Genomic DNA, 16,569 nt, shown 5'->3' with positions numbered 1-16,569 from the left:
AGTGCCTAGAATATTTCAATAAATGAATGAATGATTAGGGATATCAGTTCCATCTTAGAGTAATCTCTTCTCCACAAATTCTAATTCCAATTTATCTATGACTATTTTACACTGAATGCCACCCTTTTCTCATTGTCACCCTGTTATTACTGTCATTGTGTACATGTCTTATCTTTCCAACAAAACAGGCATTATCCATGAGTTTTCCTTCCTATATTGCATAGAACTGTGCTTCTCAAAGGAGAAGGCAATGGCACCCCACTCTAGTACTCTTGCCTAGAAAATCCTATGGACGGAGGAGCCTGGTAGGCTGTAGTCCATGGGGTCGCAAAGAGTTGGACAGGACTGAGCAACTTCACTTTCACTTTTCACTTTCATGCATTGGAGAAGGAATGGCAGCCCACTCTAGTGTTCTTGCCTGGAGAATCCCAGGGACGGGGAGCCTGGTGGGCTGCCGTCTATGGGGTCGCACAGAGTCGGACACCACTGAAGCGACTTAGCAGCAGCAGCAGCAGTGCTTCTCAAACTTTACCATGGACAAAAGCATGTGGAATGTACATTAAAACACATTGTTCAGCCCCACCCTTAAAGTTCTGATAGAGGAGATCTGAGTTGGGATCTGAAAATCTGCATTTTTAACAAGGCGATGCTGATGTTGCTGGTTTGGGGCCCTTACTTTGAAAACCACTACCACAGAGCAAATCCCACTGGGCATATGGATACCTGCTTGTGGAGCTACCGTAAAGCTTATAGTGTTTGCAGAGCATAAGAAATTGAATTAGATAAATTATAAGATTCTTTAAAAATGTAACAAGTTTGAAACAAGGATAGAGTAGATACACTTACATATTTATAACATATATAATATTTGGTGGCTCAGTGGTAAAGAATCTGCTTGCCAGTGCAAGAAATGCAGGAGACACAGGTTCAATCTCTGGGTTGGGAAGATCCCCTGCAGAAGGAAATGGCAACCCACTCCAGTACTCATGCCTGTAAAATCCCATGGACAGAGGAGCCTTGCTGGCTATAGTCCATAGGATCACAAAGAGTCAGACTCGACCGAGTGATAGCATGCTAGCATGCATACAGCCTATTTTTCTAAATAGGAACATTTATTACTAACAGTCTTCGCTAGGCACAATATAATTTATCCTTTTCTTAGGCACAATACAATTTATCCTTTTCTTATCACAAACTTCTTAAAAATCTTAATGATAATAAATTATATTTTTGGAAAATATTATAATATGAAAAACTAGTTTCCATCTTTCCAGATTCTCTCTCAAACAATTTTATGAGTTTCTTGCAAAGTTAAAAGTATTGCTTAGAAAGCAATTCTAACTTAGGACTGGTTATTCAAAAATACTTTAAGTCCTGGTAGACCTCTGAGTTACAGCAAATAAGCTGGAAAGACAGAGATAAGCAGTCAAATCAAAGTAGGGACAATCTAGACAAACAGAACTCAGGTCAGCACTACTAAATTTAATGAGTCCGCCACTGGAAGAGACAGAATTCCAAGTGTTCAAATTTTAAAAAAATTAAGAAACAAATGCTTAACATAAAAATCCAGTGTGATAATATACATTTAAATTGTTAGCTAGAGGTTATTTGCACTATAAAATAATTTATCTGTTTTTGAAGTATTCCAAAGTGGGCCCATTAGATTAAAATGTACCTTAAATATGATTCAATTTTCATACAGTTTTTCCCTGAATCATATCCATTGCATAGATCAAGGCATGCCTGCATCTGGAAAACAGTGCAGAGCAATGCAAAGGTTTATAACCCAATATACTGATTTCCTAAAAGTTTTAGAACTTTTAACTTTGTTTCTGAGAACTGTACAGAAAAATTAAGTCCCATTAGTACTATATAGCAGCATTGCCATTCCAAGCTATACATTTCAAGAACTGATGAATAAAAGAACAGGCCACAAATTTCATTCTATAATATTTGCCTGCCACTGATGCAGGACTGTGAAATATTCCAACTTTTCTAGTAACTGTGACCTATTTTTAGCACTGCAGTCAAATGTACTTCCTTTCCCCTTGTGACTAATTGTTCATTCATTGATTCAACTAATACTGAGTGTTGATTCATGACATATTGTTCTTGGTACTGAGGATAAAAGGATGAGCCCTTGCCCGTATAGACTTAACTTCTAGTGGAGGAAATCAATAATAAAATTCAATGTAAGAAAATATTAAATATATTGAAGGCACAGATGGTATCTTATTCTCAGTACAGTGCTTATTTGGTACTCAATATTTAATTGACTACATAAATGCATTCTTCACAGTTTGCAGATGGCTATGTCCTTAAAATAAAATAAGGATATACATCTAAAACAGTATTCTAATCAAATAAGTTAAACAATGTTCTAATAATTATTTTTGGAAATTCTAATTCAAGATCTATAATGTCAGTTAAGAAACTTCATTCATGTATACTATATATCATGAATTTAAATGTTCAATTTAATGTTTTTTTTTTTTTTTTTTAAAAAAACCAAAGTATTAAGATTGAAATCTTAAGTAAATCCTTTTTCTATTACTTAGCAAACCTCCTGTTCTCAATCTGCAGGTTCTATAAACACAGCATCACTCCCCACCTTCCTCTACCTTCTATTCCTGGAATCCAAACACTTAATCTAAGGAAACATGAAAGTTAATTAGAGTTATATTGCATATATTATCCATGGCATGAAGCAGGGAGTTATATAAGAGAGTAAATTATGGTTGCTATGGGAACTATAATTTAGTATTTGAGGCTTTAACTCCAGTCAGAAGTTTTAACTCTAGTCAGGTTAACTATAGTATTTTTAAGAATAATACCAAGAGAAAAATACTCCAAAAGGTAAAATTTTAAAACAGCAAATTATAGAGATTTCATTTTTACTCTAAAATGAACATAAAGAATAGCCAAGAAAATACCTATTTCACAAACTTAACTAAGGGAATGAAGTTCCAATGACACTGATACTGACAGCAATTATAAGATTCACTCACTTCTCTACAATGGTCATTATTATTTATGATTAAATGTTTTATTGCTTAATGAAACCCACTCTATACAAAGTTTATATTCTGATACTAAAAATGAAAAAAAAACAGTATAATTATAAGAGGAAAATGGAGCATTAAAAAAACAGGAAATTTAGATATAACAAATGTTTTCTCTATCTTAATTGTGATCACTTGACCAATTTAATCAGATGTCTCCATTTTTTACTTAATACAAAGGTTCTACAGTGAATAAAATATCTCTATGAACACCATCCATCCTAATACAAGACTGTTCTCAAGTTTAAGAAGCAATTTGTCTAATTTCTGGTATGTAATGCTTTAAAGTCCATTTTGAATTCACTGTATACAACAAAATCTGTTTGCATTCTTGGGCAAATAAAAGACTGTGTTCTCAATAGTCTAAGTGAGCCAGGCTTGGGGAGTAAGATAATTTAGGTGGTCTGAAATTTTTTTAACATGAAAATTGGCGATTCTTACTGAATAAGACTGTTATCATTCTGATAATTGTCATCACATAATCTTTAAAACTACATGTTAAAAATGACTAAACCAAAATACTTTCTAGGAAATGAACCCTTTGTATATTTACTTCTGATGTGTATCTACTCTGCGCATGCTCCAAAACTGTTAACACCAAGAAAGCACACTAGTCCCACTGTGCATGCATTTTTTATATTTCCCTATAGGCTAACACAAATCAATTATATTATTTGCAGTTAAGTGGGTAAATATTTTTGCCAAATCACCACCATCATGATAAATCCAAACAACTATTGTATGACTTTTGGATAACTCACATAGATGCATTTTTTTCTATTCATGAAGTGCTACTCTTCTGAGGAAAGAGTTAAAAAGGGAAATTGTTAGTAATTTTGCTAAAAAATATAAACTAGAGAGCTTTCACCATAGTACTTTAAAAAAAGATTACTTTTTTCTTCCAAATAAGTCAAATGGTAATTAACCAAAGAAAAAGGTGAATTTCATGTCCTCTGAAAATGTTGCATTGAAAATAATTTCTAAGCCATAAAAGGTAAATACAAATAATGACATTGCAAAACATCCTACACAATTAATTTATTTGTTTAAATATATGAATACATATATTTTCTTGGCTACTGGCTACAATGATTCATAACTAAATATTTCCCTCATTATAGTCTCTTTAATTAGAAAGAAAACATAACACTCAAAGCCAATAAAACTCAGAGATAAGAAAAATTGTTGCAAAACAGTACAGATAATTTATAAAAGAGGAAAACAGAATATAAGAAAAAACAGGAAATCTAGATACACAAAATCTATTTTCTATATCTTAATTGTGATCACATTAGCAATTCAATCAGATGTTTTCATTTTTGATTTAATACAAAGATACTACAGAGAATATCTCCATGAACACCATCCATCCTAATGCATGACTGTTTTCAAATTTAAGAAGCAAGTTTCAGCTACATAAGTCACTCATCCACTTTCACCAAATGGTTCTTTTTATTGTAAAGAATTATTTTATTTACTGCCTACCTTTGTTAGACTTGTAGCTGTTTAGAATCTTTTGATGGGCTTGGAGATGGGTCTCTCTCAGTTACAAAGCTGTTATGTCGTCCACTTACTAGGAATGGGAGGTTTCCAAGTGTTCCTCCTGTGAAATGTAGAATCACAAGTGTCCCACCAGGTAGAGTCTCTGGTTGCTTCAAGTTTTTAAAGGTATCTTACATGGATTTCAAGGTATGTTTCATTTAAAACTTAAGGACAAAAACAATCGTGACCTAGTAAGTTAGAAGTCCATGGTCAATGAGTTAACTTTACATTCATGAATTTGCTGACAGGATAAGTCCTTAATGCTGCATTTCAGGGGTTAGCAGCCACAGCCTGTGTGCTGCTGACTAGAGACTGCCAGCTCCCACAATCACTTCATTAACAGGCAAATCTCTACTGCCTCCACGGCTCCCTTCTTGACAGCCTGGCAGCGGGGTTTGCACACAGATAAGTGTGAGCAGTTAACTAGCTGAGGTCTGCCCTGGACACATTCAGTCATTAGTTCTGAAGGTAGAGTAGAAGGAAGAAAGGGGGAGGGTGGGAGGAATTGCAAAAGTGAAAATAAGGAGGGACAGATGCATAAAATGCATCCTTTCCAGCCTAAAGTGAGGGGGCCCAGTGGGGAACAGGGGCCTGGATTAACTGGAAAGGGACTGAGGTGAGTGGAGGAGGCTGGGTGAGATTGAAAGCCTTCCAGATGTCTTCTTGTGGAGCTTTCAGAGGCTCTGAACAAAACTGCAACACTGTTGCCCTTGATTTCCCATCTAGGTCCCTCTACTTAATTATCAGCATGACCTGATGTACTTACTCTCTGACCATGAGTTTAGTTCATCACCCCAGTCACAGCACAACCACCTTTTGAATTAAATCACTGAAAAATCCAATCCCTGAGATTTACTCTGAGGTGTGGATTTTAATGAACTGATCAAAGTGATATTGTCCCAAGCACAATAGAGAACACTGATACTTTACATGACTGCAGCACTTTCCTGGAGTAAGAAAAGTTTCAAGGGCCCCTAGGTTCAACCCCTCTCTCCTCTGACTTATGCCTCTTCCAACTCCACAGGTAGGCTGAACTCAGTAATAGTTCTCAAGCAGGGGCTGTTAAGCAGCAACCTCCACCCCCACTCCCCTCAGATTAGTCAGCAATGTCTGCAGACATTTTTGGTTGTCAAACTGGCGTGGGAAGGGGTGCTACTGGCATCTGGTGGGTAGAGGCCAGGGATGCTGCTAAACATCCTGAAACACAGGACATTGCTCTACGGAAAATTATCCAGCCACAAATAGTAGTAGTACTGAGGTTAAGCCTGACTTAAAGTCGAATTTATTACAGTAGCGTTATCACACCATCCTATAAGGCTCCTTCATTTTTGGCCATCGGCAGCAGCCCTAAGCCTCAGTAAAACTTGCATCACAGTGAATAAGCCTGGACACAAGGAAATCCTCTAGGATTGTAGGAATGCAGGAATGAGGATGGGGGCTGAGGAATGATTTCAACTCAGCCTGCCTTCTCCACAATTGCCTTCTCAACTCTATCATACTCTTCTTCCTCAGCAACTAGAGTACCCAGCCTGCTTGATTGATGTTGCCAAAATGATTAAGGAAAATATTCTCTCGCCCTTACCACTATTTATGATTCCTCTGTGACAAATTAAAAGCTGGTTTGTACAGAAATGCAGGAAAAATTTTGCTCTTCAGATTGGATTATTGTTGGCCCTTTTAGGTTATAAGGTATTCTCTCAGAGAGAGAGAGTGCACGGCTTATTTCTCATTTTTTGACCTCAGCAGATTAGTAAGGAAGAAGAGGTGGTCTGGAAATATTTATAGGCCTTTGTAAATATATGAAAATGAATACTGCTACAATTGAATTTTTTTTTTTAATTCCTTTACCAGTTCTAGAAAGGAAATGCAAAGGCTATGCCCATATCAAAAGGTAGTTATCTATTTTTAGTAGGCCATCTTCTCTAACTAGTTGGTTATTTCAGTCTGGACCTCAAACATAGTGTGAAAAATACTTTTTCCTTTACATTATTATATGGAAAACACATTTATATAGCCATTAATTAAGGTCTTAGGTTTTTTAATCTACTAACATGGATTACATATATGAGAGACACCATTTGCATAAAGCTGAGGTAGATGAATGAAATGATACACAAAAAGAAAAAACAGGTGATGTGATAATGCTAAGATAACCAAACTCAGAGTGAAGAACTTCCAACTCAAGCCTTTTTCAAACTCGATGTGAAATGATGCTGAAATCCAACTTAAGAGATATACTTGCAATTCTATTACCTACTTAGAATATAAATGCAAAACTATCTAAAATATATTTTAAAATATCTTTTTGACATAAATGTTCTTACAGAATTATGCTGGTACTAGTACAGATCTCTAGAGGCTCTTTTCATGAAAGAGATAATTCAGTATAATGTTAGCCTTAAAAGAGAATATTTTTGAAATATATTAATATGCAAATATTAAATAACATTAAAATATTCTGAGTTCATGATTCAACCCAGTTTTGAAAACTTTTTATAAATGGTCAGATGTAAAACATAAAGACCTCTACTTTAGCCACAAAAGTGTAAGTAACAAATTTTCATCTCATAAATGGTCTTACAATAATAAGATTAAAAAAATAATGAAGTACTTTCAGATGAACTATTCTATCTATAATTCTAAAACGTTTTACATTTAAAAAGCATGCTGTTAAATTTATGAGATATTCTACACAAGAGAGTCACTAGAAATCATTTTACAAACTGCAGGAGGTTAATAATCACAACTCTCTTTAGTTCATATGGTTTTACAATAATTGCTATTATTGTTACTCCTTATAGTTTGTTGCCTAACATTTCTTTCTCTGAGCTGGTTGCCTTCTTCAGTAAGCACACAAGGCTTGAGAACAAGAGCTTCTGTATGAAAAAATTATAGGCTTAGCAAACTTAAAACGTCAACCTTATTCTTTGGTACACTCATTTTTAGATTATCTTTTTCAGAAGAAATATTCCATTGAATCTTATTTACATGAGGAACCCCAGAAAACCTTATGCCAACAATTGCTTCTTTCTTTAAGAATAGAAAATTAACTGCCCTTCCCTTTTTTGTTTCCTCATATAAAAATAAAGACAGTGAACAATTTTCATAAGCCTATTTCCCTTCTTTCCTTTGACATGAAAATATAAAAGCAAACTGACTTATTTCCAAATATGCAATTTCAGCTAATCTCAAAAAGTTAGTTGGAAGCAATGCACAAAATTACAGACTCCCACATGCAACACAACTGTTACGTAAACCTCATCGGATCCATTTTTATTTGCAATGTTCACATACCTTTCAAAGTAAAGTTCCAATTTTTAACAAATTTGACTTACTCTGTTGCCTGCCAGACAGACCCACAGGATTCTATAATTGATGGTAACTACTTTTCCACATACTCCTACTGTTTAATATACACTATTGTCACAATTTATGATGATAAGATCAGCACAAAGCCATTGCTCCCTTGTCTGGCTTTTGCCTATTTAAGGATTAGCCCTTACACCACAACTAATATATTAATAAATGCTTGCTGAATAATGAAATGAGTTTATTTTTCTGTCATGTTTACCACTATCCACTGTAACTATATTCTTAACAACGAACAATCTCGGGCCCTTTTGGGCACCTGTATTCTCAATGCATCAATATTCTCTTTTCTACTTTTAAAAAATATTTTGCTGTATTTGCACAATTACCACACATACACACACAAAAACACAACCACACATCTTCAAACCTCTGATAAACTTAGGTACATGTAATTGTGCTAGGTAATTCATTCAAAAGAAAATAGCAAGTTTAGTCAATTGCACAAAATACGATGTGTTTCCTAGTCTTAAGAAAAACATTTCCAAAGAGATTTCCATTTAATAATAAAGGAAAAATATAAACAGCTGCCCCCTCCAATTAACAAAATCAATCAACACTTAGTTCCAATGAAACAAGACGCATGGCACCATTTTATGCTGTGCATTGTCCCAGGATGGTTAACTATAGAACTACACGACACTGAACTGATTCCTAGAAAGTCTGGTAAAAAACTAAACATATGTATTAAAACACACAGACATTACATATAGACAGATGCATGTGCTTACTATGACCTTAAGATTTCAATTCTCAAGTAGTTTTTAAAAAATCCTTACTAGGAATCATAAAAAACTAAAATTCTTGCCTTTTCATCTCGAAGTAAGAGAACACTAGTGTAACTGGCATGTGTCCTCAACAGACACAGAATTCAGTCAAGACCACTCCAGGGTTTTGTGGAAGGCAGCGCTCTAAATGTGTGAAATGGGTCTGAAGTCTGCGTCCCTAGGTAGTTCCCAGTGAAGTCCTCATTTAGAGTTCGGACAAGATCATTGGTTCTCAAAATGTGGTCCCTGAAGCAGTTCTATCCATCACCTGGAAATTGTCGGAAATGAAAATTATGAGGTAATAGACGGATAGCCTGAATTAAGAAACTGTAAGAAGAGCCTACAAGACTTGTTTTCACCTCTAGGTGATTGATACATGGTCAAGTGTGAGATCCTCTGAAATAGATAAAAGCCTTCTCCAAGGATCAAAATCCTACTGTCATTAGAGCAAATGGATCTTCTAGAACTAGCACTCTGTTCAATTAAATGCACTTGATTATTCATAGTAGTCTGAGTAAAATATCACAATCAAACTTACCATACTCTATTATAGAGTACTTAAAACTTCACATTTTCACCAGGACAAAATTATATTAGCAAGCTTTTCCCAATTAAGTAGACACTCTGTCAAATGTTTGATATCATTTTAATTCATGGTGGTGATCTACAATTAAACCCTAATGTTTGTAAGTAGGAGACTCATTCTGTTGTGAAAAGGAAAGAGATCCTTTTATGCCAGTAAAGGTACAGGCATTTTGTATCTATTTCTCAAGACCAGCTGCTACCTATAATGTTCTCTCACTCTCCCATCCCATCTGTGAGAAATACTGGAAAATAACTCAAAAGTAGGTGCAACAACATGCTGATGAAAACATGTTTAAAACAACCCAAATAGTTCACATCAATAGAACATTTTTGGATTCCCACCTACAGGAAAGGGTAATAAATCAGCAAGCATGAGGCCTTACATGCTGAAAAGATTCTAATCCCTAAATAGAGCTGGTCCTAAAATGTGATGCAATGGAGTCTATTTCAGCAGTTAAGAAGGTGTACAATGTTTTACCTAAGAATCGTTAACTCCCAAATATGAAAATGTGAGACTTCCAATGCTATCTTCAACTTTTCTGAGGCTATTACAAAAGGAGAACAAAAATAATCCTTTGAAATAACATAAAGCTTGGATGACTGTCAGGGACCAAAAGGAAAAGCTGTTAAAAACCAGCAGGGGTCAAGTTTAAAAGTTAACTTTTGCTTTCCAAGATAAAGGTTCCTTTTCCACCCAGTTTCTGTTTTGACAGGTGACTGCCTTACAACAAACTCCCTCCCTCCCTCTCTTCCTTTGACACCCTTAAGTCAGCCCCCTTTTCAGGGAAACAAATGCCCTTATCTCTTCACACCATAATTCTAAGGGGTTCTTACTAGCCAAATAAACTGACAGTCTTAAAAACAATGTCCCTAATTTCTCTCAATTTCGTGAAGAAAATAATTGGAGAAGGCTACAAAACTTCATAGTTTTCCTGCTCCAGGCACACATGCAAAATTGCTTTCATTGAGAATCTAAAAAGCATTTATTTTACGGTACTCAGGAAGAGCATATTAAAATCTTCTGCCCTGCCATCCCAGACCTATGAAAAATTTAGTCATGTAAGTGACTAAATCCTATGTGAAGATGATTAATGCACCCAGCAACCTATTTCATTTCCAATTTCCCATTTTCAAAAATTCCCTGTCAGGATTATATACATTTCTTAAAATAGATACTTGCCAGTATTTCACATCAAAAGGCTTCCAAAAACTAAAACAAACTCCTAAAAAAGTCACTGAATGCATTTAAAAAAATCTTTTATACAGTACTTGTTATATGTCTTCAGAGCTTTCAACACTTTAGATCTATTGAATTAACTAAATTTACACAAATGTAAGAATTAAACTTTGCAAAGCCTAAGTGTGAATATTTTTTCCTAATTTCTTATTTAGCATATATACATTACCTTCTAATTCAGTTTGGTACTAAACTTCAATGAGATCCAGTGTAAAAAAAAAAAGCTTTAGAACCAAACCCAGGCGGAATTCTCTATTCCTTCTCCATGCTGCAATTCTGAGAGGTCACCCGGGCCAAAGACACAACATTTTAAGGCAAAATATGTTAATACAGCTTTAAGAAACCTGTGGCCTTTAACTTCTTTTGGCTCCCTCAACACAATAAATCTTTTGGAAAGTCAAAACTCTTCACCCTACACTTTATGGACCTAAGGTGTATCAAGTGCTTTTGATATATAGTCATACACCTTCCACTCCATAAAGATACCAGTAAAATGGCCCTTAAGAAAAACAAAATACAAAATAAAAAGCTCACACTGCCTCCTGCTGTTAGAAGGAAAATTTCATGAGGTCAAAATGGTCCACAAACTGCACAGTGTAATAAAGCAAGAGACTTAAGTTTTCTCTTCTTTTTTAACCTAATGATCTGCCTCCTAATTAAAGCCACAAAAGGGCTGAGACACTATTCACAACCCACCCAAATGTACTGTAGAAAACACTACAAGGCATGACTTCAGAATTGAAAATCATATCCTCCAAACAAGCTTTAAACTGGATAGGTGTTTTAAACAAAGCAGAACAAAATACGAAGAAAGAAAGAAAAAGAAAAAAAAGAACACTAAAAACACCACCCTGCCTGACCAGTGGATGGTTACTCTCTCAGATCTAAGGCAGTCTTAGCAGCTGGCTTCTCCCTTTCCTGCTCCAAGTCAGCAGAACAGATTCAATATCCAGTGCATCTTAACAGTCAGAGGGTAAAGCCACACCCCAGGGATTCCTAGACCTTGATGATTATTTTTCATGTTTAAAGAGTTGGGAGTAATGTCTCCCAACTTGTCACTGACACTTCTCTCTTCAAAATCTGACAAACCACTCTTGGGGGCATCAGGCACCTGCCCCTGTCCACCTCAGCCATGACACTGTATTAAATCACTGAATATGAAACACAGAAACACAAACAATAGTTTGGATTTGTTTCTTTAAAAATGACATTTGTATTAAAAATCTTAAAATGAAGAGACAATGATTAACCGCGTGTATGGAATTAGAAATTACAAACTGTTAGAATTCTCTTGGTACATCACAACAGTAAAATTTTGCTCTGTGCTTCTGGAATAACACCCTACAACAGAAAACCAAAAATTTAAAAAAAAAATTATATAAAAGGGGAGCTAAATACCTGAACATTGGAACAAAATGAAGCAAAATTTTTTTAAAAAGAAAAAAAAATAACCCATTGCATTACAAGTAAATTACATTTTAAAGGCTGGAAAGAATAAAGAATTCAACGAACAACAGGCCCTATTGTCCTGGCTCCTTCAGGAAGATTATTAGAAGTTAACTGGGAAGTAGTTTGGGGAGGAATAACAGATTCTGGGAAATGGTGGGAAGTTCACAGGTTGGCACCGGCTGGAACAGCTGAGTTTTGAAGGCACTCTGCAGACACAGGGGTGCTGGGGGCCCTGAATCACATTTGCGAAGTTTCTGTACTGTAGTTTAAAGAGCTAGCCATCAAAACCATGTATGGCCAACCAATACGAACAAAAAGCTAAATCTAAAAAAACACACACACAACAGTACACACAAAAATGTGCAGATCTGTAACATTTTTTTTTCACAGCTGATAAAAAAAAATACTACCGTTCTCCCCCAGACTCCCCTTTGATACAGTAGGTAAACAAAATAGATTTTTTTCCCCCCACAAATTATCAGCAGACACTTTCTGGCACCCCACACTGTATTGGCATCAGTGTTAACAGTCCCAGTTCAGATGTGCAATACTTCAGATTGGATACACTGTAACAAGAATCCAACTTTGCATAGACATCCTCAGAATCGAAATCAGTCACGGGGTTGCCTTTCCAAGCTGGCAGAAAAGGAACCCGATCTTAATTTCCAGCTACTCCTGGAAAACAAGGAAAAAACAAAAGTTTCTTCCTCTCCTCCTGCTCCTTCATTTGGTTCTCCCGGACTTCCTTCCGTGTTTTTTAAACTTGGAACTAGAAAAACGGTTGTTGACAGAAAAAAAACAAAAAATCCTCCCTTTTCCACCTTCTCCCCGTCCTCTTCCGCCCCCACCCCATTTCTTTTTTTTCCAGACTGAAACTTTCGCCTGCCGGTGTCAAGCCGCCAATACAGGGCCCCACGGGCTGCTTCAATGGGGAAATATGCGTCAACCAAAATCAATGAGAAACGTACATGCTGCAAAGATCCACATTTCCACCGGGACTCGGATGGTCCTGACGGGACAGCCCCTCGGAAACCGGGGAGAGGCGGGGGAGGCGGCCACCGCGGCCAGTCGGGCGCCAAGACCCCCCAACCGATGCAAAGTCATCTCCAATCTCAAAGCAAGAAGAGAAATCACATTTAGAAGAGTCGGGTGCGTTTGGCTTTTGTGCGCAGAGCGCGGCTGTCGCGCGGCAGCCGCGGGCGCCTCAGAGGATCACGCAGGCCGAGCAGCAGCCCTCATCACCGTTGGGCTGCGCCGCGTAGTTCATCTGCCGCACGATCTCGGCGAACAGCTCGTCCACCGAGGCTTTGTTTTTGGCCGAAGTCTCCATGAAGGGGCAGCTCCACTCCTCCGCCAGGGCCTTGCCCTCGCCGAATGAAACCTCGCGCTCGCCCTCCAGGTCCACCTTGTTGCCCACCAGAATCATGGGCACGCGCTCGTACCGCTTCACGCGGATGATCTGGTCCCGCATGGGCTTGATGTCCTGGAAGCTCTGCTGGTTAACAAGGCTGTACACGAGGATGAAGCCCTGGCCATTTTTGATATACAGGTCCCGCATGGATGCGAACTGCTCCGTGCCCGCCGTGTCCAAGATCTCCAGCACCGACGGCGATGAGTCCACCTCAATCTCTTTGCGGTAGAAGTCCTCGATGGTGGGGTCATACTTCTCGATGAAGGAGCCGGTCACGAACTGCACCGTGAGCGCGGACTTGCCCACGCCGCCCGAGCCCAGCACCACCACTTTGTACTCTCTCATGGCTCCGTCGGCGTTCTCGCTGCGCCTGCCACGGCCCCGTCGGGGCTGCGCACTGGAGGAAAGCTGGGCTTGGTGGCTAGACTTCTCTGTCCTCAGCTCTGCAGGAAAACTCAGGAGATGACCGAGGAACGCAGGACGCGGAAATCACCAAACGGGGGCCGGGCGCCGGGCCGGCCAGCGCGGCGGCGAGTCCCTGCAGCGCGGGTCCGGGGCCCCGAGGCAGCCCACGGCGGCGGCAGCAGCAGCCTGGGCGGCGGATCGGGAGGACAATGCCGGCAGCCCGTGCTAGGCGAGGGCTGCAGCTTCTCTCCGCAGCAGCCCAGGAAGGCGAGGAGGCGGCGGCGGCGGGCTGCGGAGGCGGCTGCTAATTGCGCGCCGGGCCGGGACGCGCGTGGCATGAGTCCCCGCAGAGCGTGCGCCCACCGCCGCGGCCCTTCGAGCTCTCCCCCGCAGCCTCCGCGGGGCGAGGGCTTCCTACTCGCCGCGCGCAACCCTGCCCGCCCCGCCCTGGCGAGCATGCCCAGTTCGCCGCTGCCAGCCCCGCCCGCCGGATCCCCGGCTCCTGGTTTTCCGGGGGGCCGGACGGGGGTGGGGCTGTGGGCGGAGCTAGCGATTTGATTCAAGGCTAGCGGATTCGGGATAGGCACTAGTATAGGAGCAGGAGAAATGTGTGGGGGTGTATGGGTATTAAGAGGCTGGTTGGGACAGCTCGAGGGAGGACGGAGGCCACCTGCCTTCGCCGACTTGGCTTTAGTGCATAGGAATCCCGGCTCTATGAGAAAAGGGCGGGTGCCGTGGGCCACCCCGGGAACAGGCTGGTCTCACGCCGCTCCTTTTATCCAAAGCTTGTGGACTCCACTCCCCGAGCCCCCGGCGGGTGTGCATCCCGAAGGCCGAGACCCAAAGAACATTTGGGTGTATGATAGAAACATTCTCTTCTAAGGGCGGAGCATTTTCCCACACTCTAGGCGTGGCCCTTCCTTCCCAGCCTTCCCTGGCGGACTCTCCTCGCACTTCATCCCTCAGACAAAGAAAATAGGAACATTCGGCCTGAAACCTGTCCGGAAGAGGGAATGGGCAGCCTCTAGTGATCAGGGCGGTCTCCAGGCTGAGACTCAGGAGGCCCCACCCACCTCCCCACTCGGCTAGGGCCAAAACCCGGAGAGTGAATCACAACCCGATCCACAATCAGCCCGGGTGCCGGTAGCTAGTCAGGGCATGCTCAGTGGGCGGAGTAGGTTTGGGGGTTTGGAAGTAGGAAGCTTGTGCACTGCACACCCACGCTCCAGCTCAAATTACCTCTCCCAGACTCAGGACCCATTGGTCCTGGGGCGCAAATCTCACACCCTCGAATGTTCTTCCATTGGCTACTGCCAAGGTTTTATCAGTTTGGGCTGCTTCAATTGGCTAAAAAGTAGCCTCCGCTCCTGATTGGTTATTTATAGATTGAGTTGAGAGGCGGAGGCACAGCTGTTCTTTCTCTGCTCTCCCCCGCCCCCTTCCTCCCACTTCTCCAACCTAGTCGTTTTGAAGCTAAGAGTGAAAAAATAAAAGGAATTTAGGCGGAGAGCTCAGAGCTAAATATAGTCCTTTGTTGGTGTTTTCAAGTCTCACTTCTCGGTGCCCAGTCACGACTGTCCGTTAAAGGGAGCTGGTTACAGTTCTTGGTCCTCAAGAAATGGCAAAGTTTCCAAGGTGGTTTTTAAATTTTTCCCCAGGGAGGGGGAGGGGATAGGATGTGGAAATGGGCCACACTGAATTCAGCTCACCCGGTGGGGTGGGGGAATGCCCAGGCTTGCCTTTGGTAAACATCTTTGCTTTGAGGCGGGCATTCGCTAAACTGGGCTTGGCTCTTACTCACAGGAGCTACCAGCGAGGTGCCTTGGCTTGTTCCAGGTCTCTCCTTTCTCGCGGAGGAGAGATGTCAAGACCTGTCAAAAGGCTAAGCAATGATAGCGTGAGCCCCAGGGTGAAGGGGTGGGAGGGGACCGAGCTGCATCAACCCTGGCTTGGTATCCTGTCGACGCCACCTCTCACTGGTTTAACCATCTGCATTGGAGGGATAAAAGAAATGGTGTGCTAATGCTTGGTTTCAGTGCCTTAGTCCCGTTGTGACTCAGGGCTGCGTTGCCAGTTAACCTTTGAACCTCTAGCTATAGTTCGTAGAATGCACAGCTGGAACTTGAAGCCCTGGCCATGGGACCCAATGGGTCCTGGGCAGCAGCCAATGCCTTGGGTGGGCGGAGCCCATTCCTGCGCCTGGCTCCGCTATTTAGTGGAGAGAGGGGTTATCAGAGTGCTTCACTAGTTAACCTTATATAATTCTCCAGAAACCTTTCAAGGCAAACTCACCTAATATAGCTGGAGTGAACCTCGCGTTTACCCAGTTTAATGTTTGCCAGGCGTTTTACATGTGCTATCTTATTTACTCCTCATAAAAATAGTAATTATACTTATTTTAAAAATGAGGAAACTGAAATCCTAAGATGTTGTCTAACTGGCATAATTGGCATGAAATTTCATAGCATAAGTGGTCACGCTGGGATCCTGACCCAGGTGTTTGGGTGCGGAACCTGGTCTTGTAACTATTATGAATACTACTTCCTAACAAGAAAGTTTCCAGATTGTACCCTTTCTTAGGTTGACTTTTGAGGTAGTATGAACAGACTGGCTCTTAAGCCCAAGCTAGAGGGACCTGTGTCCACCCTCTGACTCTTCTGACAGTGCCCCTTCCCACAGGGTTAAGGAGCTAGAACCCACATCCAGACCATGCCCCAGGTGGTCAGAATTCTGGAATCCCCT

At 40.5% G+C, this 16,569-nt stretch overlaps 1 protein-coding gene across 1 annotated transcript; it reads right to left on the bottom strand.

The window, feature by feature from the left end:
• Nucleotides 1–4,085: 4,085 nt before the first annotated feature.
• On the bottom strand, nucleotides 4,086–15,239 carry RAP2B (RAP2B, member of RAS oncogene family). Its single transcript, XM_040235359.1, has one exon. It carries the CDS (start codon nucleotides 13,765–13,767, stop codon nucleotides 13,216–13,218), a length of 552 nt encoding a protein of 183 aa, XP_040091293.1. The 5' UTR covers nucleotides 13,768–15,239; the 3' UTR covers nucleotides 4,086–13,215.
• Nucleotides 15,240–16,569: the final 1,330 nt, after the last annotated feature.

Source organism: Oryx dammah, unplaced genomic scaffold (genome assembly GCF_014754425.2).
Source record: "Oryx dammah isolate SB20612 unplaced genomic scaffold, SCBI_Odam_1.1 HiC_scaffold_2, whole genome shotgun sequence".
NCBI classification, from domain to species: domain Eukaryota; kingdom Metazoa; phylum Chordata; class Mammalia; order Artiodactyla; family Bovidae; genus Oryx; species Oryx dammah.
Note: the sequence above shows the minus strand (reverse complement) of the source record. Positions and strands in the feature narration are given on the sequence as shown.